Source organism: Oncorhynchus kisutch, linkage group LG21, assembly GCF_002021735.2.
Source record: "Oncorhynchus kisutch isolate 150728-3 linkage group LG21, Okis_V2, whole genome shotgun sequence".
In the NCBI taxonomy this organism is placed as follows: Eukaryota; Metazoa; Chordata; class Actinopteri; order Salmoniformes; family Salmonidae; genus Oncorhynchus; species Oncorhynchus kisutch.
This window is the reverse complement of record NC_034194.2, coordinates 25680558-25704726: the sequence shown is the minus strand read 5'-3', so window position 1 is coordinate 25704726 and position 24169 is coordinate 25680558. Positions and strand designations below refer to the sequence as shown.

The window sequence follows — 24169 nt, the reverse complement described above, 5'->3', positions numbered from 1 at the left end:
TATTCTGACTTAGAATATGTGGACAACTACAAATACCTAGGTGTCTGGTTAGACTGTAAACCCTCCTTCCAGAGTCACATTAAGCATCTCCAATCCAAAATGTCATCTAGAATTGGCTTCCTATTTTGCAACAAAGCATCCTTCACTCATGCTGCCAAACATACTCTCGTAAAACTGACTATCCTACCGATCCTTGACTTCAGCAATGTCATTTACAAAAAAGCCTCCAACACTCTACTCAACAAATTGGATGCCGTGTCAACAGCGCCATCCGTTTTGTCACCAAAGCACCATATACTACCCACCACTGCGACCTGTATGCTCTCGTTGGCTGGCCCTCGCTTCATATCCATCGCCAAACCCACTGGCTCCAGGTCATCTATAAGTCGTTGCTAGGTAAAGCCCTGCCTTATCTCAGCTCACTGGTCACCATAGCAGCACCCACCTGTAGCACGCGCTCCAGCAGGTATACTGTATGTCTCTGGTCACCCCCAAAGCCAATTCGTCCTTCGACCGCCTTTCCTTCCAATTCTCTGCTGCCAATGACTGGAACGAACTGCAAAGATCACTGAAGCTGGAGATTCATCTCCCTCTCTAGCTTTAAGCACCAGCTGTCAGAGCAGCTCACAGATTACTGCACCTGTACATAGCCAATCTGTCAATAGCCCATCCAACTACCTCATCACCATATTGTTATTTATTTATTTTATTTTGCTCCTTTGCACCCCAGTACCACTACTTGCACACTCATCTTCTGCACATCTATCACCCCAGTGTTTAATTTGCCATACTGTAATAATTTCGCCACTATGACCTATTTATTGCCTCACAAGCCCCTTATCCTACCTCATTTGCACACACTGTATATAGACTTTCTCAATTGTAATTATTGACTGTATGTTTGTTTATTCTATGTGTTACTCTGTGTTGTTGTTTGTGTCACACTGCTATGCTTTATCTTGGCCAGGTCGCAGTTGTAAATGAGAACTTGTTCTCAACTAGCCTACCTGATTAAATAAAGGTGTTCTCAACTAGCCTACCTGGTTAAATAAAGGTGTTCTCAACTAGCCTACCTGATTAAATAAAGGTGTTCTCAACTAGCCTACCTGATTAAATAAAGGTGTTCTCAACTAGCCTACCTGATTAAATAAAGGTGTTCTCAACTAGCCTACCTGATTAAATAAAGGTGTTCTCAACTAGCCTACCTGATTAAATAAAGGTGTTCTCAACTAGCCTACCTGATTAAATAAAGGTGTTCTCAACTAGCCTACCTGATTAAATAAAGGTGTTCTCAACTAGCCTACCTGATTAAATAATGGTTAAATAAAAATAATAAAAAAATAAAACTCTCCCCAGGACATGTTGCCATGTTCCTCCTCTGCTGTCCCCTCCTCAGTCGGGACATACAAAGCACCCCATTACCCGGAAGACCCCTATTACAGGGGTCACCCACGGTAGCCCACTACTGCCCCCCCCCCACCCCCTGCACCCCAGTATGAGCAGCCACCTCTGGCAGACAGAGAGAGGGACAGGGACAGAGAGCGGGATAGGAACTCAGGAGGGTGGTACCGGTGGGATCGTCTCTAGAAGGTAATTTTACCAGGTGGCCAACTCTTCCTCCAAGTATTCACAACACTGAGAGCGAGAGAAGGGGGCTACAGACGGGACAGTCTGGCTCCAGAGCCCACTGCAGACACTGTAACCACCACTCCCACAGCCACAGCAGACACCGTAACCACCACTCCCACAGCCACAGCAGACACCGTAACCACCACTAACACAACCACAGCAGACACCGTAACCACCACTCACACAACCACAGCAGGCACTGTAACCACCACCTACACAACCACAGCAGACACCGTAACCACCACACACACAACCACAGCAGTAGCAGTAGAAGCGGAGCAGCCTCGACCGCAGGGACAGAGACAGCAACTGCTCCAACAGCTCCAATCCCATCATACCCCTCCGCCTCCCCCGCTGCCACCTCCCCTCACCTCTACCTCTGTGATAGCCCTGGACTGTAGCCAGGAGAGCCTGGCCAAGCCCAAACATCAATTTGAGATTGTTTGTCACTGGCTTACAAACAATATAATGTCAAATTGGAATTATGTTTTTCTTGTCTTGAGTCAATAAGTATTCAACCCCTTTGTTGTGACAAGCATAAATAAGTTCAGGAGTAAAAATTCTTAACAAGTCACATAATAAGTTGCAATAATAGTCTTTAGCATGATTTTTGAATGACTGCCTCATCTCTGTACCACACACATTCAGTTATTTGTAAGGTCCCTCAGTTGAGCAGTGAATTTCAAACACAAAGACCAGGGAGGTTTTCCAATGCCTCGCAATGAAGGGCACTTATTGGGCTGCATCCAGGCTGTATCACATCCGGCCGCGATTGGGAGTCCTATAGGGCGGCGCAAAATTGGCCCAGCGTCACCCGGGTTTGGCTGGGGTAGGCCATAATTGTAAATAAGAATTTGTTCTTAACTGACTTGCTTAGTTAAATAAAGGTTAAATAAGAAATAATATGTAAAATTGGTACAAGGGTACAAATAAAAATAAAAACAGACGTTGATTATCTTTTTGAGCATGGTGATATTATTAGTTACACTTTGGATGGTATATCAATACACCCAGCCACTACAAAGATGCCGGTGTCCTTCCTAACCCAGGTGTCGGTATGAAGGAAACCACTCAGGGATTTCACCATGAGGCCAATGGTGACTTTAAAACAGTTACAGGGTTTAATGGTTGTTGTTGTTGTGATAGGAGAAAACTGAGGATGGATCAACGTCATTGTATTTACTCCACAAAACTAACCTAATTGACGGAGTGAAAAGGAAGCCATTAAAGAATAAAAATCCTCCAAAACATGCATCCTGTTAGCAACAAGGCACTAAAGTAATACTGCAAAACATGCATCCTGTTAGCAATAAGGCACTAAAGTAATACTGCAAAACATGCATCCTGTTAGCAACAAGGCACTAAAGTAATACTGCAAAACATGCATCCTGTTAGCAATAAGGCACTAAAGTAATACTGCAAAACATGCATCCTGTTAGCAATAAGGCACTAAAGTAATACTGCAAAACATGCATCCTGTTAGCAACAAGGCACTAAAGTAATACTGCAAAACATGCATCCTGTTAGCAATAAGGCACTAAAGTAATACTGCAAAACATGCATCCTGTTAGCAATAAGGCACTAAAGTAATACTGCAAAACATGCATCCTGTTAGCAATAAGGCACTAAAGTAATACTGCAAAACATGCATCCTGTTAGCAATAAGGCACTAAAGTAATACTGCAAAACATGCATCCTGTTAGCAATAAGGCACTAAAGTAATACTGCAAAACATGCATCCTGTTAGCAATAAGGCACTAAAGTAATACTGCAAAACATGCATCCTGTTAGCAATAAGGCACTAAAGTAATACTGCAAAACATGCATCCTGTTAGCAATAAGGCACTAAAGTAATACTGCAAAACATGCATCCTGTTAGCAATAAGGCACTAAAGTAATACTGCAAAACATGCATCCTGTTAGCAATAAGGCACTAAAGTAATACTGCAAAACATGCATCCTGTTAGCAATAAGGCACTAAAGTAATACTGCAAAACATGCATCCTGTTAGCAATAAGGCACTAAAGTAATACTGCAAAACATGCATCCTGTTAGCAATAAGGCACTAAAGTAATACTGCAAAACATGCATCCTGTTAGCAATAAGGCACTAAAGTAATACTGCAAAACATGCATCCTGTTAGCAATAAGGCACTAAAGTAATACTGCAAAACATGCATCCTGTTAGCAATAAGGCACTAAAGTAATACTGCACAACATGCATCCTGTTAGCAATAAGGCACTAAAGTAATACTGCAAAACATGCATCCTGTTAGCAATAAGGCACTAAAGTAATACTGCAAAACATGCATCCTGTTAGCAATAAGGCACTAAAGTAATACTGCAAAACATGCATCCTGTTAGCAATAAGGCACTAAAGTAATACTGCAAAACATGCATCCTGTTAGCAATAAGGCACTAAAGTAATACTGCAAAACATGCATCCTGTTAGCAATAAGGCACTAAAGTAATACTGCAAAACATGCATCCTGTTAGCAATAAGGCACTAAAGTAATACTGCAAAACATGCATCCTGTTAGCAATAAGGCACTAAAGTAATACTGCAAAACATGCATCCTGTTAGCAATAAGGCACTAAAGTAATACTGCAAAACATGCATCCTGTTAGCAATAAGGCACTAAAGTAATACTGCAAAACATGCATCCTGTTAGCAATAAGGCACTAAAGTAATACTGCAAAACATGCATCCTGTTAGCAATAAGGCACTAAAGTAATACTGCAAAACATGCATCCTGTTAGCAATAAGGCACTAAAGTAATACTGCAAAACATGCATCCTGTTAGCAATAAGGCACTAAAGTAATACTGCAAAACATGCATCCTGTTAGCAATAAGGCACTAAAGTAATACTGCAAAACATGCATCCTGTTAGCAATAAGGCACTAAAGTAATACTGCAAAAAAATGTGGCAAAGCAATTCACTTTTTTTCAGGAAAACAAAGTGTTATGTTAGGGGAAAATCCAATCCAACACATTACTGAGTGCCACTCTCCCTATTTTCAAGCATAGTCGTGACTGCATCATGTTATGGGTATGCTTGTAATCGATAAGGACTGGGGAGTTTTTCAGAATAAAAAAGAAATAGAATGGAGCTAAGCACAGGCAAAATTCTAGATTAAATCCTCATTCAATCTGCTTTTCAACAGACACTGGGAGATTCATTCACCTTTCAGCAGGACAATAACCTTAAACACAAGTTCAAATATACAATAGAGTTGCTTACAAAGGACAGTGAATGTTCCTGAGTGGCTGAGTTACCATTTTTGCTTAAATCTGCTTGAAAATCTGTGGCAAGCCTTGAAAATGGTTGTCTAGCAAAGATCAACAACCAATTTGACAGAGGTTGAAGAATTTTGAAAATAATAATGTGCAAATATTGTACAATCCAGGTGTGCAAAACTCTTAGAGACATACCCAGAAAGACTCACAGCTGTAATCGCTGCCAAAGGTTATTCTAACATGTATTGACTCAAGAGTTTAAATACTTATGTAAATTAGATATTTAAGTATTTAATTTTTTTTTAAATAGCAAAAATGTATAACAAAAAAAATGATGTTTGTTATTTGTGTAAAAAAAGATTGTGTGTAAAAAACAATTGAATCCATTTTGAATTCAGGCTGTAACACAACAAAATGAGGAATAAGTCAAGGGGTATGAATACTTTCTGAAGGCACTGTATCTAGGACAGGGTGATATGGCCAACATATCATATCACTGTATTTTTCTCATTTTTGACAGTATGACAGTGATGTTTCTGATGTTTGATGTTTCTGAATAATATACGTTTTCTATATGCTTTATGGGTAGTGCATGGCCCTATGATAGCAACAAATTCATTATCAGGGGTTTTAAAGTGCTTTGTCCATTCTGATTGCTTTAATGTTCAACCAAAATTAATAGGACAAAACTGACAGTGAAGTAATCTCATTTGTAGAACATTGCGTAGGAATCAAAATCAACTTTTGTAGGATTTTGTACTGAGCAATGCTTACCATTTGCATAGTTACTTGTTAAAGTCCAGCATTTTCATCCATTTCTTCATTCACTGCACTAATGTGCTGTCATTCACAAAGTGTGTGAAAAATATATATATATATTTCATTGACAGAATTATTATTCTCCTATTTGACTGCATTTATGGATTAAATTGCAGTTCTTACTTTCACCACTTGAGGTAGTAGCCCGATTTCTTGGGGTCTTTCCTCCCAGAGTTGTTTGAATTGTTGCTCTTGCAAGCTAACTTTCTTAGTTGTCTGCTGAAGGCAGTTCTTTCTGGCAATAAAAACAGATGATTGCCATCATTTTCCGCAGTCATTACTGTATTATTGAACGTAACAAATCAAAATGAAAATGTTGTTATAAAAGTGAAAGTAAAAATCCAAACAAGTCAGTGAATGCATACCTGTATAGTTTATTTGATGTTTTTACCGCCCAGCCAGTGTATTCTGTGCATATGACAAATAGACTTGACTTGAATTTCGTGATGTGTAACATTATACCTAGCTAGGCCTACTCATTTCTAATTGGTTGAAGATTTTATGTCAATGACAATAACAAAATTATGAAAAGATTGCAATTTAACTCATCCGGGTTATAGTTTGGCCCGGGGTAGGTTGTCATTGTAAAAATGGAATTTGTTCTTAACTGACTTGCCTAGTTAAATAAATAAATAAGTAGCATTGTGTATCCTAAGTTTAACTAGCTACCCTTTGCAGGGACGTGAATATGGTCCACCATAGTTTGGCAAGTTGATGTTTGATAGTAACAGCACAGAGTATAGCTATCTTTTGTAAACAAGACTAAAGATTGTTTTAGTGTTGACTACTGCAGCTAGGGTAGCAAATTAGCAATAATATTAGCTACATTTTCCAGCAGGATTTTCACCACCTAGTACGCATGCCCTGACGCCTTCCTCACTGCAAGATTTTGGGGGATTTGTAGGAGGTGGGAGAGTGAGTGTTGTAGGTTTGCAAGAGTTTCAATGGTGGGAAGAGTGATCGGGAGGTTTTCAGACATGCACACACACAACAGTGTGCGTTCCCTGCAGTACACCTTAGGAAACCTGAGAGTGACTGTTCGTTCCCGGGTAGGTTTTCATTGAATACTCAACCAGATCACGTGAGGATACAGACCCGTTCACGTCGTCTGAACACCAACATATTCGTTTCCCCACGTTCACGCAGGGTGTGCTGAAGCCGTGACAACTCCCGAAAACTGTTTGTCGGAAAGTGATTTTTACCCATAAATGTGTCTTTTCATGCAGGTCTGGGAGCATGAACAGCAGTGTGCAGCATTTTCCTTTTTATTTTTCATAATAACCTGGTGTTTCGAACCCTGAATGCTGATTGGCTGACAGCCGTGATATATCAGACCTATACCATGGGTATGACAAAACATTTATTCTTACTGCTCTAATTACGTTGATAACCAGTTTATAATAGCAAAAAGGCACCTCGCTTTGCGTCGTGCCTAGGAACAGCCCTTAGCCGTGGTATATTGGTATACAAAGGAGATTATTGTGGACTACAGGAAAAAGAGGACAGAGCACTCCCCCATTCTCATTGACGAGGCTCTAGTGGAGCAGGTTGAGCGCTTCAAGTTCCTTGGTGTCCACATCACCAACAAACTAACATGGTCCAAGCACACCAAGACAGTCGTGAAGAGGGCACAACAAAACCTATTCCCCCTCAGGAGACTGAAAAGATTTGTTATGGGTCCTCAGATCCTCAAAAGGTACTACAGCTGCACCATCAAGAGCATTCTGACTGGTTGCATCACTGCCTGGTATGGCAACTGCTCGGCCTCCGACCGGCACTACAGAGGGTAGCAAATGGCCCAGTACATCACTGGGGCCAAGCTTCCTGCCATCCAGGACTCTATACCAGGCGGTGTCAGAGGAAGGCCCTAAATATTGTCAAAGACTCCAGCCACCCTAGTCATAGACTGTTCTCTCTGCTACCGCACGGCAAGCGGTACCGGAGCACCAAGTCTAAGTCCATTCTGGCCATATACCACACCTATTCTGGCCATATACCACACCTATTCTGGCCATATTGCTTAATTATAGGATTGACACTTGTGCTTTAGCTGCACCAATCAAAGCAGTGAAGCATGTAGCGAAGCAAGACTTTAGTGGTCAAAACCATTTATCTTGGGACAACAGGGGAATAGGCTTGCAAAATGTTCATATTTATTTTGTTTGTTTAATACAGACTAGATTTAAATCATAAGTGAAAATGTACAAATTATCCAATGGATTATGTCGATTTTCTGGAGGTACAAAATCATACATTTGCATCCCCTATTTTAATTTGCTCCATGGTTTAGGCGGCCAAACAAAGCTGTTTGTCGGGACTCCCCAAGAGGAACAACTTTGCGTTTCTGACTTCTAAACAATGCTATGCTGGTGGGTGGTAACATTCAAATAAAACCCAGCCCTGAAACGAAATGTAAACTAAAAACAATTTCCACATAATCTTTGAAAAAAGACACAGCATTGATACGGATTTTCTGGAAGTGGGCAGTTCGGATTTATCACTTCAAACCCAATATATCATATTTTGACTAAAACGATGACTTATTGATTTAAATAGTTGTGAATAATCATGGGTATGGTCTGATACTTGTGTTTCAGCTTGAAAATGTGAATTTATACTGGTGTGGGCGTTTAAATTCCGAGCAGAGGGCTAAAGCATATTATGTAAGAGCCGCTCCACTGTAGCAGACACCTGCACTCGCGCAGGCAGGACCCGCAACACGGGCCGGGCATTGCGGGTTGATTACATCGCAACAAGCAGGGAGCTTTGGACGATTTCCCTAGACCACGCGCCTGGAGCGCCAACCCAATTATGACTCTTCAGGACGCGGCTCGGTCAAAAACATTTGAGATATAACATATTGTAGCCTAGGCTGTACATTCTAGTCAACCATTCCAGATATTACGCGGTTCTAGCCATGCGCAAATGTTTAAACCTTCATGCGCTCATGCGACGCAGAGAAACACGTCACCAATACGGAGGCCTGCGTTTTTAAATCGCTGGTACGATAAGGGCTATAATAATATACCTCCTATATGGGTGTTGATTTCAATATAGTGTTAGGGCATAGTCTGGACCATTGAATCCGACAAAAAAAATAACATGCGCGCACACGCGTATGCAGCGCCACAATAAGAAGGCGAGAAATACATTGCATCGGCGACAATTTAAACCAAGGGTTGTCCATTTCACTAGAAAGCAACGCATCCTATCAACTATTGCCTAACATCAATTTACTGTGGTTGCCTATGATGGGCTAAATTCGTTCCAGCTGTTTTACCGGCAGTGCGTGCATGTGCATCGAATGTGAGTGTTTATTAACCCAATCCATTCTTCTGTCCTGCCTAATTCAAGGAGGAAGGGGAGCCAGTGCATAATAAAACGGGCCTACTAATTTCAGAGGCATTCTCCCGCTATGGCTGGATGAGGGGATCGGGTGAGTGAACTGGAGGGTGTGTATGGTGGGAAACTGATCGCCGCTGTATCAACCCGCCAGGGATCCAGCGATGGACATGTTCATCCAAACGGAGCATAGATTATGCAAGAAGCAGGTTCTTTTAGCCCAACCCCTCCGTATGACAGTTCATGCGAAGTGCACATGACATGAGCGATGAAGCAAGCCAGTGTATTTTAACGGAAGGGAGGATAGGACTATATGTATGCATTTATTAGATTTTTACAAAAGTATAGGCTAATGATGGGATGCATGTAAATAAACGCAAAATCATGATGAACATACTATTCCATATTGGTACTGGTATATATCGAAAGCGCATTCGCCATATGCGCATTTTACAGGCTGGGTTGCCAAACATTGGTAATGGACAGAGTGTCTAAACCAGAAAATTCTCATTGTTATAATACCTTTTCATAACAGATAACAAAAATAGTAGCCGAACCGTCCATCAGATGATAACCGTAACATTATAGGCTATAAATAATATATAGCTGGCGGCGCGTTAATTTTCACCTGTATCAATATTGAGAGTAGGGGTTGCCAATATGCAGTGAGAAAATAGAAACATACACACGCAAACACCAACATTCATTCACAGACTGTTATGTTGGATACAGCTACATTATAAACGGCAACTGACTCGCCCACCTTGCAGAGCTGAAAATTCTCGGATTGAAGGGTCTCGTGCATCAAATTGTTCTCCGGGGCGCCCGACTGGCCAGACGAAACAGAGGAAGACGCCTGCTCCTTTAGGCCGTCCAGCACCTTCCTGATGTTAAACTTCTTCATTTTACCCCCAGAAACACTGCGATGACAACGGAAAGCAAAATTGAGATGACCCGCTAAAGATAACGGGGTAAAGCCACTCTCTCGCTCTCTTCTGATGCCCTCCGTAAATCTCACATTTTAGCTGGTGGTTTTACATAGTGAAAAGGGTTTCGGCCGCGCACCACTCGGGTCGGGCTCCTTGACGCTCAATGTTCGATTCTCTATGTATTTGTTGTGTGGCTGTGGTGCGTCTATGTAATTCTTCTCCGACTCTGTGTCCCACTGCGTCTCCGCTGCTCGCTCGCTCTCGCCGTTCCCCTCCCCTCCACTCTCTCCGCTCAGGCAACGCGGAAACGCAGCTGCAGCGGTGCTTCTGCGCTTTTAAGCACCCGGATGTTTGATTGAAGCGCGACCGACGCTGCTCACTTTACCTATCTCTCCTCACAAACAATGTTCCTACCTCTTTCTCTTCCACCTCTCTCTCTCTCTCTCTCTCTCTCTCTCTCTCTCTCTCTCACACACACACACACACACACACACACACACACACACACACACACACACACACACACACACACACACACACACACACACACACACACACACACACAAACAAACACAGTGCAGGCAGGGTGAAGAGCAGGATTCGCTCCATTGCACCTGGTGTTATTGTGATGCAGCAGTATGAGTATCAGGGTAAGAAATCAGGGTGATATCAGGGTGAGACAGCCAGCCAGGCGGCCAGGCGACCTTGTTCTCCTTGTACAACCCACATCAATATTAAAACACCCCACTAAAACTATCTCATCCATTATCCATGGTGATCACTGTGAGGATTTGATTTGAACCATGCTTGACTGCATACAATGCATGTAATATTACTCATTGTTATTTTTTTCACTATGTTTTGTCATGAGAATAGATCAGTCACTAAAGGATGCTAAGATCCTCAAAAGCTTTTATTGGGTAGCTCTCATGCCTCGCTGACGTACACTGAGTGTACAAAACATTACGAACACCTTCCTAGTATTGAGTTGCACCCCCTTTGCCTTTAAAACAGACTCAATTTGTCAGGGCAGGAACTCTAAACGGTGTCCAAAGCATTCCACAGGTGCCCTTGACCAATGCTTCCAAAAGTTGCGTCAAGTTGGCTGGATGTGCTTTGGGTGGTCGACCATTCTTGATACACAAAGGAAGCTGTTGAGCGTCAAAAACCCAGTAGTGTTGCAGTTCTTGACACACTCAAACCAATGCGGCAATCTGGCACCTACTACCATACCCCGTTCAAAAGGAACTTAAATCGTTTGTCTTGTCCATTCACCCTCTGAATGGCACACATACTCAATCCATGTCTCTATTGTCTCAAGGCTTAAAAATCTTTCTTTAACCTGTCTCCTCCCTTTCATCTACACCGATTGAAGATTTAACAAGTGACATCAATAAGGGATCATATATTTCACCTGGATTCACCTTGTTAGTGTATGTTATGGAAAGAGCAGGTGTTCCTAATGTTTTGTACACTCAGTGTATAGTGTTGGCACCAGTGGACTGTCTGTTGGCACACACACACCAGGTGCCCTTGGCGCACACACACACACACACACACACACACACACACACACACACACACACACACACACACACACACACACACACACACACACACACACACACAGGTGGGCAGCAGGAAGGTAGAAGCACAGGGGTGGAGGTAATGGCTGTTTACACTCCCAGATCAACACCTGATACCCCATGTCTGATCTGCCCAATGCTGGGGAGTTCCCCCTTACTATGTAAAGCATTGTTACACTGTTCTATAAATGATTACAGTTATTACATTATTATTATATTATCATCACATAGAAGACGGTATTGAATAAAAACCAAGAGAACATTTATGCTAATTAAATATTCAGAACTATATCAAGGTAATCCTTTTCTTGTAATTCATATTTTCATAAGGTACTCGTATTGACCACACCCCACTTAACCCAGCCTAATAATATCCTTGTGTTTCAGATTACATTTATAGAGCCAAGAAAAAGGCCCTTATTAGGTCATCTCATTCCCTTTGTGTGTGTGTGTGTGATTGTGTAAAACGAGATGCAGCCCACACTCACACACATAAGGCCACAGTGTGGGATGGGAGGGCCCTTGCCAACTGTGACATCAGTGATTTCATTTACCACCATTGTGCCGTGGCCTGGCCATTCATATGGCTGCTGCTGGAGGTGTTTGTTTGTGTGTGTTCTGTGTTCTGTGTTTGTGTGTGTGTGTTTGCCACTGTATTTAGAATCAGACTGCTGTGTTCGTGTGCTTTGACAAAGCGCTGCATTGTTCTCTTTGAGAGGGGCAATGTTCAAAGAGAGAGAAAGAAAGAGATGGAGAGAAATAAAGAGGGATGGGGTTCTGACAGAGGTGTACATGCTGTTTTCAGTCAAGGTGAGTGTTATTTTTAGAACCTCAAACAATATTTGATTATTGTTCAAGGTCATCTAATGTTGGTGACTTGCCTTTTTATAGCTGGAACGTGCAACCAGTGTGTGTGTATGTGTGTGTGTGTGTTTGTGTGTTCTCCATGTTTCCAGATTACCTGATTAATGCGACAGTCCCTCTCATAAACAAAGTGACTCATATGTCTCAGATCTGATTGGCTGCCTGTGATTAAACCTGGGGCCGTCTTTCATGACATCGCAGGACCTTGTATGGACCAATCACATCGCAATACATCAGGCTGGCCCTGTAGCGCCTCAGACGGTCATCTATCATCTGTCGGCAGAGTAACCCTGGGAAATATGCAAATACACAGGGACCTGATTGGACTGTGAGCGATATGGGTTTATGTACAGAATAGTGTATGGCTAATCCAGTGGTAATCTAAGACCAGAGGTTAAGGTGAAACATACATCATTAGGGTGAACAGAGCAGGTGCTTCAGTACTACAGCACTATACATTAAAAGATTCAACTCCACCATAATAACACTGTCAAGTTGGTCATTTGTGTAACAGATGACTTGATACTACTCATTGGTTTTTATTCCGATGAATCTTCCTAACATCAACATCATTATTTAAACTCAATGACAAGCAGCATAAGACTTCATTATGTACTGAACAAAAATATAAACGCAACATGTAAAGTGTTGATCCCATGTTTCATGCGCTGAAATAAAACCTCCTCAAAGTTTTACATATGCACGTAAAATGTATAATATTTATCTCAAATCATGGGCACACATTTGTTTTCATCCCTGTTAGTAAGCATTTCTCCTTTGCCAAGATAATCCATCCACCTGACAGGTAGGGTATATCAAGATGATGATTAAACAGCATGATCATTACACAGGTGCCCATTCTGCTGGGGACAATAAAAGGCCACTCAAAAATGTGCAGTTTTTTCACACAAAACAATGCCACAGATGTCTGGAGTTTTAATGGAAGCATGCAATTGGCATGCTGACTGCAGGAACATCCACCAGAGCTGTTGCCAAAATAATTGAATGATCATTTCTCTACCATAAGCCCATAGTTTTAGAGAATTGGGCAGTACGTCCAATCGGCCTCACAACCACCAACCACATGTAACCACGCCAGCCCAGGACCTCCAAATCCGTCTTCTTCACTTGCGGGATCGTCTAAGACCAGCCACCCGGACAGCTGATGAAACTGGGGATTATTTCTGTCTGTATTCAAATCAAATCAAATCAAATTTATTTTTATAGCCCTTCGTACATCAGCTGATATCTCAAAGTGCTGTACAGAAACCCAGCCTAAAACCCCAAACAGCAAGCAATGCAGGTGGAGAAGCACGGTGGCTAGGAAAAACTCCCTAGAAAGGCCAATACCTAGGAAGAAACCTAGAGAGGAACCAGGCTATGTGGGGTGGCCAGTCCTCTTCTGGCTGTGCCGGGTGGAGATTATAACAGAACATGGTCAAGATGTTCAATGTTCATAAATGACCAGCATGGTCGAATAATAATAAGGCAGAACAGTTGAAACTAGAGCAGCAGCACAGTCAGGTGGAAGTTGAAACTGGAGCAGCAGCATGGCCAGGTAGACTGGGGACAGCAAGGAGTCATCATGTCAGGTAGTCCTGGGGCATGGTCCTAGGGCTCAGGTCAGTTGAAACTGGAACAGCAGCATGGCCAGGTGGACTGGGGACAGCAAGGAGTCATCATGTCAGGTAGTCCTGGGGCATGGTCCTAGGGCTCAGGTCCTCCGAGAGAGAGAAAGAAAGAGAGAAGGAGAGAATTAGAGAACGCACACTTAGATTCACACAGGACACCGAATAGGACAGGAGAAGTACTCCAGATATAACAAACTGACCCCAGCCCCCCGACACAAACTACTGCAGCATAAATACTGGAGGCTGAGACAGGAGGGGTCAGGAGACACTGTGGCCCCATCCGAGGACACCCCCGGACAGGGCCAAACAGGAAGGATATAACCCCACCCACTTTGCCAAAGCACAGCCCCCACACCACTAGAGGGATATCTTCAACCACCAACTTACCATCCTGAGACAAGGCTGAGTATAGCCCACAAAGATCTCCGCCACGGCACAACCCAAGGGGGGGGGGGGGGGGGCGCCAACCCAGACAGGATGACCACAACAGTGAATCAACCCACTCAGGTGACGCACCCCCTCCAGGGACGGCATGAGAGAGCCCCAGCAAGCCAGTGACTCAGCCCCTGTAATAGGGTTAGAGGCAGAGAATCCCAGTGGAAAGAGGGGAACCGGCCAGGCAGAGACAGCAAGGGCGGTTCGTTGCTCCAGAGCCTTTCCGTTCACCTTCCCACTCCTGGGCCAGACTACACTCAATCATATGACCCACTGAAGAGATGAGTCTTCAGTAAAGACTTAAAGGTTGAGACCGAGTTTGCGTCTCTGACATGGGTAGGCAGACCGTTCCATAAAAATGGAGCTCTATAGGAGAAAGCCCTGCCTCCAGCTGTTTGCTTAGAAATTCTAGGGACAATTAGGAGGCCTGCGTCTTGTGACCGTAGCTTACGTATAGGTATGTACAGCAGGACCAAATCAGAGAGATAGGTTGGAGCAAGCCCATGTAATGCTTTGTAGGTTAGCAGTAAAACCTTGAAATCAGCCCTTGCTTTGACAGGAAGCCAGTGTAGAGAGGCTAGCACTGGAGTAATATGATCAAATTTTTTGGTTCTAGTCAGGATTCTAGCAGCCGTATTTAGCACTAACTGAAGTTTATTTAGTGCTTTATCCGGGTAGCCGGAAAATAGAGCATTGCAGTAGTCTAACCTAGAAGTGACAAAAGCATGGATTAATTGTTCTGCATCATTTTTGGACAGAAAGTTTCTGATTTTTGCAATGTTACGTAGATGGAAAAAAGCTGTCCTCGAAATGGTCTTGATATGTTCTTCAAAAGAGAGATCAGGGTCCAGAGTAACGCCGAGGTCCTTCACAGTTTTATTTGAGACGACTGTACAACCATTAAGATTAATTGTCAGATTCAACAGAAGATCTCTTTGTTTCTTGGGACCTAGAACAAGCATCTCTGTTTTGTCCGAGTTTAATAGTAGAAAGTTTGCAGCCATACACTTCCTTATGTCTGAAACACATGCTTCTAGCGAGGGCAATTTTGGGGCTTCACCATGTTTCATTGAAATGTACAGCTGTGTGTCATCCGCATAGCAGTGAAAGTTTACATTATGTTTTCGAATAACATCCCCAAGAGGTAAAATATATAGTGAAAACAATAGTGGTCCTAAAACGGAACCTTGAGGAACACCGAAATTTACAGTTGATTTGTCAGAGGACAAACCATTCACAGAGACAAATTGATATCTTTTCCCGACAGATAAGATCTAAACCAGGCCAGAACATGTCCGTGTAGACCAATTTGGGTTTCCAATCTCTCCAAAAGAATGTGGTGATCGATGGTATCAAAAGCAGCACTAAGGTCTAGGAGCACGAGGACAGATGCAGAGCCTCGGTCCGATGCCATTAAAATGTCATTTACCACCTTCACAAGTGCCGTCTCAGTGCTATGATGGGGTCTAAAACCAGACTGAAGCATTTCGTATACATTGTTTGTCTTCAGGAAGGCAGTGAGTTGCTGCGCAACAGCCTTCTCTAAAATTTTTGAGAGGAATGGAAGATTCGATATAGGCCGATAGTTTTTTATATTTTCTGGGTCAAGGTTTGGCTTTTTCAAGAGAGGCTTTATTACTGCCACTTTTAGTGAGTTTGGTACACATCCAGTGGATAGAGAGCCGTTTATTATGTTCAACATAGGAGGGCCAAGCACAGGAAGCAGCTCTTTCAGTAGTTTAGTTGGAATAGGGTCCAGTATGCAGCTTGAAGGTTTAGAGGCCATGATTATTTTCATCATTGTGTCAAGAGATATAGTACTAAAACACGTATTAAAGCCCTTTTGTGGGGAAATACTCATTCTGATTAGCTGTGGCTGTGCGCCTGATCAGTCATGTGAAATCCATAGATTAGGGCCTAATTTATTTATTTCAATTGACTGATTTCCTTATTTGAACTGTAACTCAGTAAAATCGTTGAAATTGTTGCATTTATATTTTTTTATATTTTTGTTCAGCATATACAGTACATTGGCCTTGTCTCAGTTTGTGTTGTGCCTGAGCAGAGACAGTGCAGCCCGGAGCAGTGTGTTTGTGTGTGTTTTAGACTCAGACAGTCCTGTTTGACCCAGAACAGGAGCAAAGCCATAGGGTTTCTGGACGGTGAAAAACCTGGTGTGTTCTTGAACGACAGGGACAAGGACAGGTCACAGGTTCAATGGGGAGTGTGTGTGTGAAAATCTGGTGGTACAGGGACAGTGCCAGCTCAGAGAGACTATGGGCAGTGTCTATTTGTTATGCACTAAGACATGTTAGACAAGAGAGACAGAGACAGGAGGACGTGTGAACGACCTTCCACCTTAAATGACAGGTGTCGTTAATCTAGCAGATCACAAAACACCTGAGTATTGAGACTTATGACCTCACCATCCCACCGGCACACTGCCGTTATTCCACAATGCACAGCAACAGCCCCTATTGAGGGAGAAGTTGTATCGTTTATATATGCATATTCAGTCATACCACACACGCACCGAGACACGTAGGCACGCACATGCACATGCACCGAGCGCCAGAGGGTTTGCAGGCTAATGAGTTGCTGCTCTTGAGGGAGTGCTTCATTGTCTGTGCATGGTTAAATAGGGAGAAGTTTTCAATGTCATTTGAGCTCTGATATATGTGTGTGTGCGTATGTGTGTGTTTGCGTGTCTGAGGAGATATCGATGTAAATTACACCCCCTATGGTCACACAGAACCTCATAAATATTAATAAGTGATAAAGGAGATTAACTCATAGAGACATAGATATTAAAAACATCACAAAGCCTTCATTAAAACTATTGCCTGGCAGTGAAGAAATAAGAGACTGTGGGTATGTATGTATGGGAGTGTGTGTATGAGAGAGAGAGAGAGAGAGAGAGAGAGAGAGAGAGAGAGAGAGGTGTGTTTGGGTGTAGGTAGGGGCTTGGACTGTGTGTGTGAGTGTCTGTGCGCCTGTGTGGTGTGTGTGAGTGTGTGCGTCTCTGTGTGTGTATGTTGGCATGTGCAGTGGAGCAGTAAGGCTCAGGGGATGGACGTGATGCGACATTGGCTGGCTAGTCTGCTCTACACTCAGGGCGGCACAGCTGGTATCAGTGCCAATAATCAGCCAAAGCAATAAGACTCCCATCAACAGGCAACTCACTGGGCGGAGGAGACAGACGCCATGATTAAATTAAAGGGCACCGGCAATGTCAGTAACGCAGTGACACAGGGCCTCGAGGAGAACACATGTGCACTGTGAAACTGCAGTCGAGGAAGCCACGATGGATGAGGGTTCTGAGGTAAAAACACAACAAAAGCATCGTCTTACGTCAGATAGCGTGACGACCCCGACTGCACTGTTGAAGAACGAGCGTCGCTTATGAGTGACACCACCTGTTGGAAGACAATGCAAAAAAAGTTGTTTAAAAAAACAAGATGGAGACAGGTGAGGTGATATCCTCTTTGTCCTTCATTGTCTTTGATTTTGTTATTTTGATGAAGGAATTGACCTTTCCATTGTTATCTCAGGCAGTAGAAGTCAAGGCATTAACTGGAATTCGATTGCATTGAGTGAACGCTGGCCATGGTTTTGATTGAATTGACAGGAATTAGTATGGCATTGACAAGCAACTGTGTTGATAATTCAGCAAGATTTGGTTTCTGTCCCAGTAGCAGATTAAGGAGATGTAGGAGGAGGGGGGAGGGAACACACTCGCCGCCTGCCTCATTGGAACCCTGTTATCTCTGTCCCTAACTGTCCATAATGATTATCAGTACAGCTCACATGACAGTTTGGCAATCGAACTCCACTCCTCTGGAAAATAGGCCTGTCCTCCACAGGTTTCAAAAGGACTGGTCAATAAGTTAGTTAATCAATCTCTGAACATGACTTAACCGTATGTGTGGCCTGAAAGATTAAGCAATGACAGTTCTGGCTGTGGTTATTGGAACAGGTGAAAGAGGTGCTCACTACCTACTTGGCCAGTTTTTTTCCCCATGTGATTTACAGAGACACTTTGACCTTTTTGGGATTTGCAGTATGTAAAGTGGGTAAGGAGGTGAGAAGGCTGGGGCTTACTGTAAAAACCGCCAATTTTTGTCAGCTGATTCAAGCCTAGCCATCTATTCTGTTTAGTTCTAGTCAGGCAGCTTAGTCTCCCATTCAGAGGACCCCTATTGGTCCTATTGGTCGAGGTCCCGGGACTTCAGTTTCAGTTAGTGTAGGACCCCAGCACACCGTGTGTTCAGAAACATACAGTTGAAGTCGGAAGTTTATATATACCTTAGCCAAATAAACTCAGTTTTTCACAATTCCTGACATTAATCCTTGTAAAAATTCCCTGTCTTCCCGGTCAGTTAGGATCACCATTATCTTTGTCCCCATGTGCAGTTGCAAACTGTAGTCTGGCTTTTTTATGGCTGTTTTGGAGAAGTGGCTTTTTCCTTGCTGAGCGGCCTGTCAGGTTATGTCGATATACCCCCTTGAACTTTGCGACCTTTTGCCACATTTCAGCCTTCAAACATAAAGATATAAAACTGTATTTTTTGGTGAATAATCAACAACAAGTGGGACACAATCATGAAGTGGAACGACATTTATTGGATATTTCAAATTTTTTAACAAATCAAAAACTGAAAAATTGGGCGTGCAAAATTATTCAGCCCCCTTAAGTTAATACTTGTTCTGGGATTGATTTGCACATTTCGCAAGTACGTTCATCTCTAGGAGACAGAACGCATCTCCTTCCTGAGCGATATGACGGCTGCGTGGTCCCATGGTGTTTATACTTGCATACTATTTTTTGTACAGATGAATGTGGTACCTTCAGGCATTTGTAAATTGCTCCCAAGGATGAACCAGACTTGTGGAGGTCTACACATTTTTTCTGTTAGGTCTTGTTTGATTTCATTTGGCACTGAGTTTGAAGGTCGGCCTTGAAATACATCCACAGGTACACCTCCAATTGACTCAAATGATATCAGTTGGCCTATCAGAAGCTTCTAATGCCATGACATCATTTTCAGGAATTTTCCAGGCACAGTCAACTTAGTGTATGTGAACTTCTGACCCACCAGAATAGTGATACATTGAATTATAAGTGAAATAATCTGTCTGTAAACAATTGTTGGAGAAATGACTTGTGTCATGCACAAAGTAAATGTCCTAACAGACTTGCCAAAACTATAGTTGTTAGCAAGACATTTGTAGGGTGGTTTAAAAATGAGTTTTAATGACTCCAACCTAAGTGTATGTAAACTTCCGACTTCAACTGTATTTTCCCTATCATGACGAGCACCACATTTTGGTCCATGCTATCCGGGATCCTTGGGATGTCCCCCCCTCCCATTGAAGTTACAAGGGTTAAGGATAAGGTTTAGGTAAGGTTGTGGTTAAGGTTAGGGTTTAGGGTAGGGACATCCCAGGGATCATCCCAGGGATCCCGAATAGCACTACATTTTCCCTCCTGCTACTCATTCTCCTGAGGTCACATACTGTACCTTTGCTGTTCTGATGTTTTTTTGTGTGTGGAGCTGAACAACCACAATCAGACACAAGTCAGACTCAGTGGTGTTGGATGTCTGTGAGTGGGTGTATCATCATTAATTAAACCTCCTTAAAAAACTGGAAATACTGCCTCCTCGTTGTTCCTCGTTGTTCTTACCCAACCATGTGATAGGCACATTCTAATAAGAGGACTGAAACAACCTCTTGACTCCAGCATGTATTGTAAGTGTAAATGTAATTACATCATTGGGAATACGGGTTAGGAGAAGAATTCCACGCTCCACTCAATTGGCATCGCTAATCAAATCTCGTTCTTCACACTGATGCCTACACATGTCAATAATACAACTCCAATCTGTCAGATTTGGACAGATATGAAGTAATCTCCCACAGATATACAGTAGAAAGGTATCTGAATTTGGAAACACAATACGTGAAGATACTAAAACAACCATCTCCAGAGATGCAGACAGAGAATGTTCTGACAGTGAGATCTCTTCTTACCAAGGCCCTGTCTCAATCTATAGTGTCTCTCAGGGCCTCTAGTGATAAATGAGGGCCTTAATTGTAGCCAGTGATGGGTTTTCATTGTGGATCCTACAACCCTCGGCGGAGAAACTCAGCCTCGCAATGCTTTATTGGCAACCTGACACCTCTCAGCTCAAGTGTAAAATCCGGTCAAACACAATCACCGCTAACGAGAAGCAATTATGTTATGATTTAAATGGCCAGCCTCTCTGAAGTTATTTAAAATGTGTCCATCATCTATCTGTTAATCTTTCAAGGCCTGATGAAAGGAATTCATCGGTGTTACTTTTGAAGTGGACACACGCATGCACATCATCCACACACTGTAAAACCACACTTGACCATTATTGACAGAGCCAACGTCTGACTCAACACTTTCCTAAAATACACACAATAAAATCACATCTATGGACAGATAAAGACGTAAAGCTACTTCAGATGACTTCCCATTAACCTTCCCATTGACCTTCCCATTAACCTTCCCATTAACCTTCCCATTGACCTTCCCATTGACCTTCCCATTGACCTTCCCATTGACCTTCCCATTGACCTTCCCATTGACCTTCCCACAGGCATTCTACTCTCTGTGACAAATAGAGGAGGAGCGGGCAGTATCAGTACACATACTGTAGTATCAATATTATCAACATGACTGTCAGGGAAACCAGGCAGTCTGAAGCTGACTGTGGGGGCGCACACACACACACACACACACACACACACAAACACACACACCCTAAAGTCATGTTTGATCTCCTGATTGATGGACAGCTGTCAATCCTCAGACAGACTTCCTCACTCTCCTGTTACTTCCTTTTTCATTTCAGGAAGCAACTGGACAATGGAGGAGTTAGACTGTTAAAACATATTCTGTGTGTTGATCTGATGAGGATGTGTTTGATTTTCAGTTTTTTTGCTGCACCATTTCGTCTTTTCGTCTCCTTGGCTGGGTGTCAGGTCCAGTGGCGACCCGTCATTCAGGGCAGGTGGGGCTGTTCGGAAAAAAACGAGCTCCGACCTGGAAAATAGATTAACTTTCAAAACCTATCTCGGAATTGCAAGTCGCAAACTCAGGGCTTTATAGAGCTCCGACTTGAAGATCACTGATGTCATGATTCAACCTCTTTTTTTTTTTAGTTCCCAGTTGTCTTGAAAAGCACCATAAATCCAGGGAATGCCAGACTTTGATGACAAAGTTTGATCACAAAGGACCGCCGTGCCACCCTCCTGTTCAAGTGAGCACAACAAGGTGAGTCCAAAAATGTTTTGTATTCTGCTGCATAAATGATGTAATATGCCAGGGAGATGTGTATACTGTAACACGAAGTAATACTATGTATGTGTTGTGTAGTAAACTGTTACAGTTTCTTTCAATTGCTAACATGCATTGGTCAAAACTGAATTCACATTTTGAAAACTCTTCACACAGTCAACGAAACAGAATTGTATGTGAACCAAACTGTAAATCATTTTCAATGACCACATTCTCCGAAATCCATTAGCTCTTTTCTCATTCATACTCCACCATCTGATAAACTATATATTTGCAGCATGTTTTCAAATGCTAACACACTGTTTCCAAAACTGTTAAAACACATTCAAAACAGAATTATGGCAAATGTTGGGCATTTCTGCAGCAACCAGATTGAAACATGTAGAAAATCTCAGCAGAATATTTAATCATTCCAAACACAGCTGATTGAAATTTCAGCTGAAAGCCTACCCAAGTGTTACCAAAAAGACAAAATAGGACGGCTTCGGAATGATTTAGTTTGGAAACATGGATCAAGGAAGACAGGTTGGTGGGGAAAGAAGAGTGTCAGGGAGAGGAAGAATGCGTGGAGGACAAAGGAGAGGAAGACCAAGAGTGGTGGTCCCTGATGAGATAAGGGCCACAATTACTGACCATGTTGTAAACCATGGTCTCTCTTTGAGCGAGGCCAGTTTAAGGCTGCAACCAAATCTGCAGCGTTCAACAGTTGCATCAATAGTACACATTTTCCGGCAAAGCAACAGGTGAGAAGTGCTACATGCTACTGTTACATGTTACAGTACAATACAGTATGTTCACTTTTTACATGTACTGACATTTTTAAATATATTGACTGTTTTGTGTTTTTCAGTAGGATCCAAAGGTTGCCTCCCACAGGAGGGAGAGGCAGAATATTATCAGATGCGCAGGAAATTGCCATTGTTGACATGGTATTTGGCAACAATACAATAAAACTGCGGGAAATTCTGGACAGAGTGCTGGCAGACAATATCACTTTTGGGAATGTTAATACGCTCAGCACAATGACAATTGCCAGAGTCCTGGAGAAACATAAAGTAAGGATGAAGCAGTTGTACACTGTACCCCCTTCAGAGAAACGGTGAACGTGTGAAAGAACTCCGGTATCAATATGTCCAGGTAAGATGTCTGTTCAATAACCAAACAGGTTACATACACAGCTATGCATAATGTAAAGTACTGTAAAATGGTGGATTTACTGTATTTTAGAGAGTAGTGGAGATGGAAACCAGGCAAACTGCACGTACATTCATCATTGTGGATGAAGCTGGATTCAACCTGGCAAAAACACACCACAGGGGATGAAATGTGATTGGACAGAGAGCAACCGTGGATGTCCCAGGTCAGAGAGGAGCTAACATCACAATGTGTGCAGCACTGTCCAATGATGATTTGCTGTTACACAAACCACTCATTGGCCCCTACAATACAGAGAGACTTATTTATTTTCTGGATGACCTGCACAATCGATTTGTGCCAGCAGAGGAGAGGGGGGAAAGAAACTCCCCTACCTTCGTAGTTGTGTGGGATAATGTGGCTGCAGTCACAGACTGGTTTTCTGCACATCCCAGGATGTCAGTACTATTCCTGCCTCCATACTCCCCCTTCCTAAACCCCATAGAGGAGATTTTCTCTACGTGGAGGTGGAAGGTTTATGATCACCATCCACATGACCAGATGTCCTTACTGGATGCCATGAATGCGGGGTGAGGAGACACTTCTCCTGAAGACTGCCAGGGTGTGGAGACACTTCTCCTGAAGACTGCCAGGGTGTGGAGACACTTCTCCTGAAGACTGACAGGGTTGGATTAGAGACTCCAGAAGATACTTTCCAAGATGCATCGCCAGAGAAGACATAAGATGTGATGTTGATGAGAACTTGTGGCCAAATGCAAGTGAGAGGGAGAACTAGAATCAGTACTGTACTCACAGTACTGTACAGTATGATTGATTATACTATACATGTTGATGAGAACTAGAACCCTCACAGTACTGTACAGTATGAGTGATTATACTATACATGTTGATGAGAACTAGAACCCTCACAGTACTGTACAGTATGAGTGTTATACTATACATGTTGATGAGAACTAGAACCCTCACAGTACTGTACAGTATGATTGATTATACTATACATGTTGATGAGAACTAGAACCCTCACAGTACCTTACAGTATGAGTGTTATACTATACATGTTAATGAGAACTAGAACCCTCACAGTACTGTACAGTATGAGTGATTATACTAGACATGTTGCTGAGAACTAGAACCCTCACAGTACTGTACAGTATGAGTGATTATATTATACATGTTGATGAGAACTAGGACCCTCACAGTACTGTACAGTA

At 42.7% G+C, this 24169-nt stretch overlaps 1 protein-coding gene across 8 annotated transcripts in view; it reads right to left on the bottom strand.

Annotated features, from left to right (window-relative positions):
* LOC109866606 (syntaxin-binding protein 5) overlaps positions 1–10339 on the bottom strand; it is a 147847-nt gene extending 137508 nt beyond the window's left edge. For 4 of the 8 annotated variants that reach the window (XM_031800538.1, XM_031800536.1, XM_031800540.1 and 1 more), the window contains exon 1: positions 9792–9932. In XM_031800538.1, coding sequence (XP_031656398.1) covers positions 9792–9932 — 141 coding nt within the window. Of the gene's footprint in view, positions 1–9791 lie in introns of all 8 variants that reach the window. The other 4 variants (XM_031800535.1, XM_031800537.1, XM_031800541.1 and 1 more) reach the window with 3 other exon arrangements.
* Positions 10340–24169: the final 13830 nt, after the last annotated feature.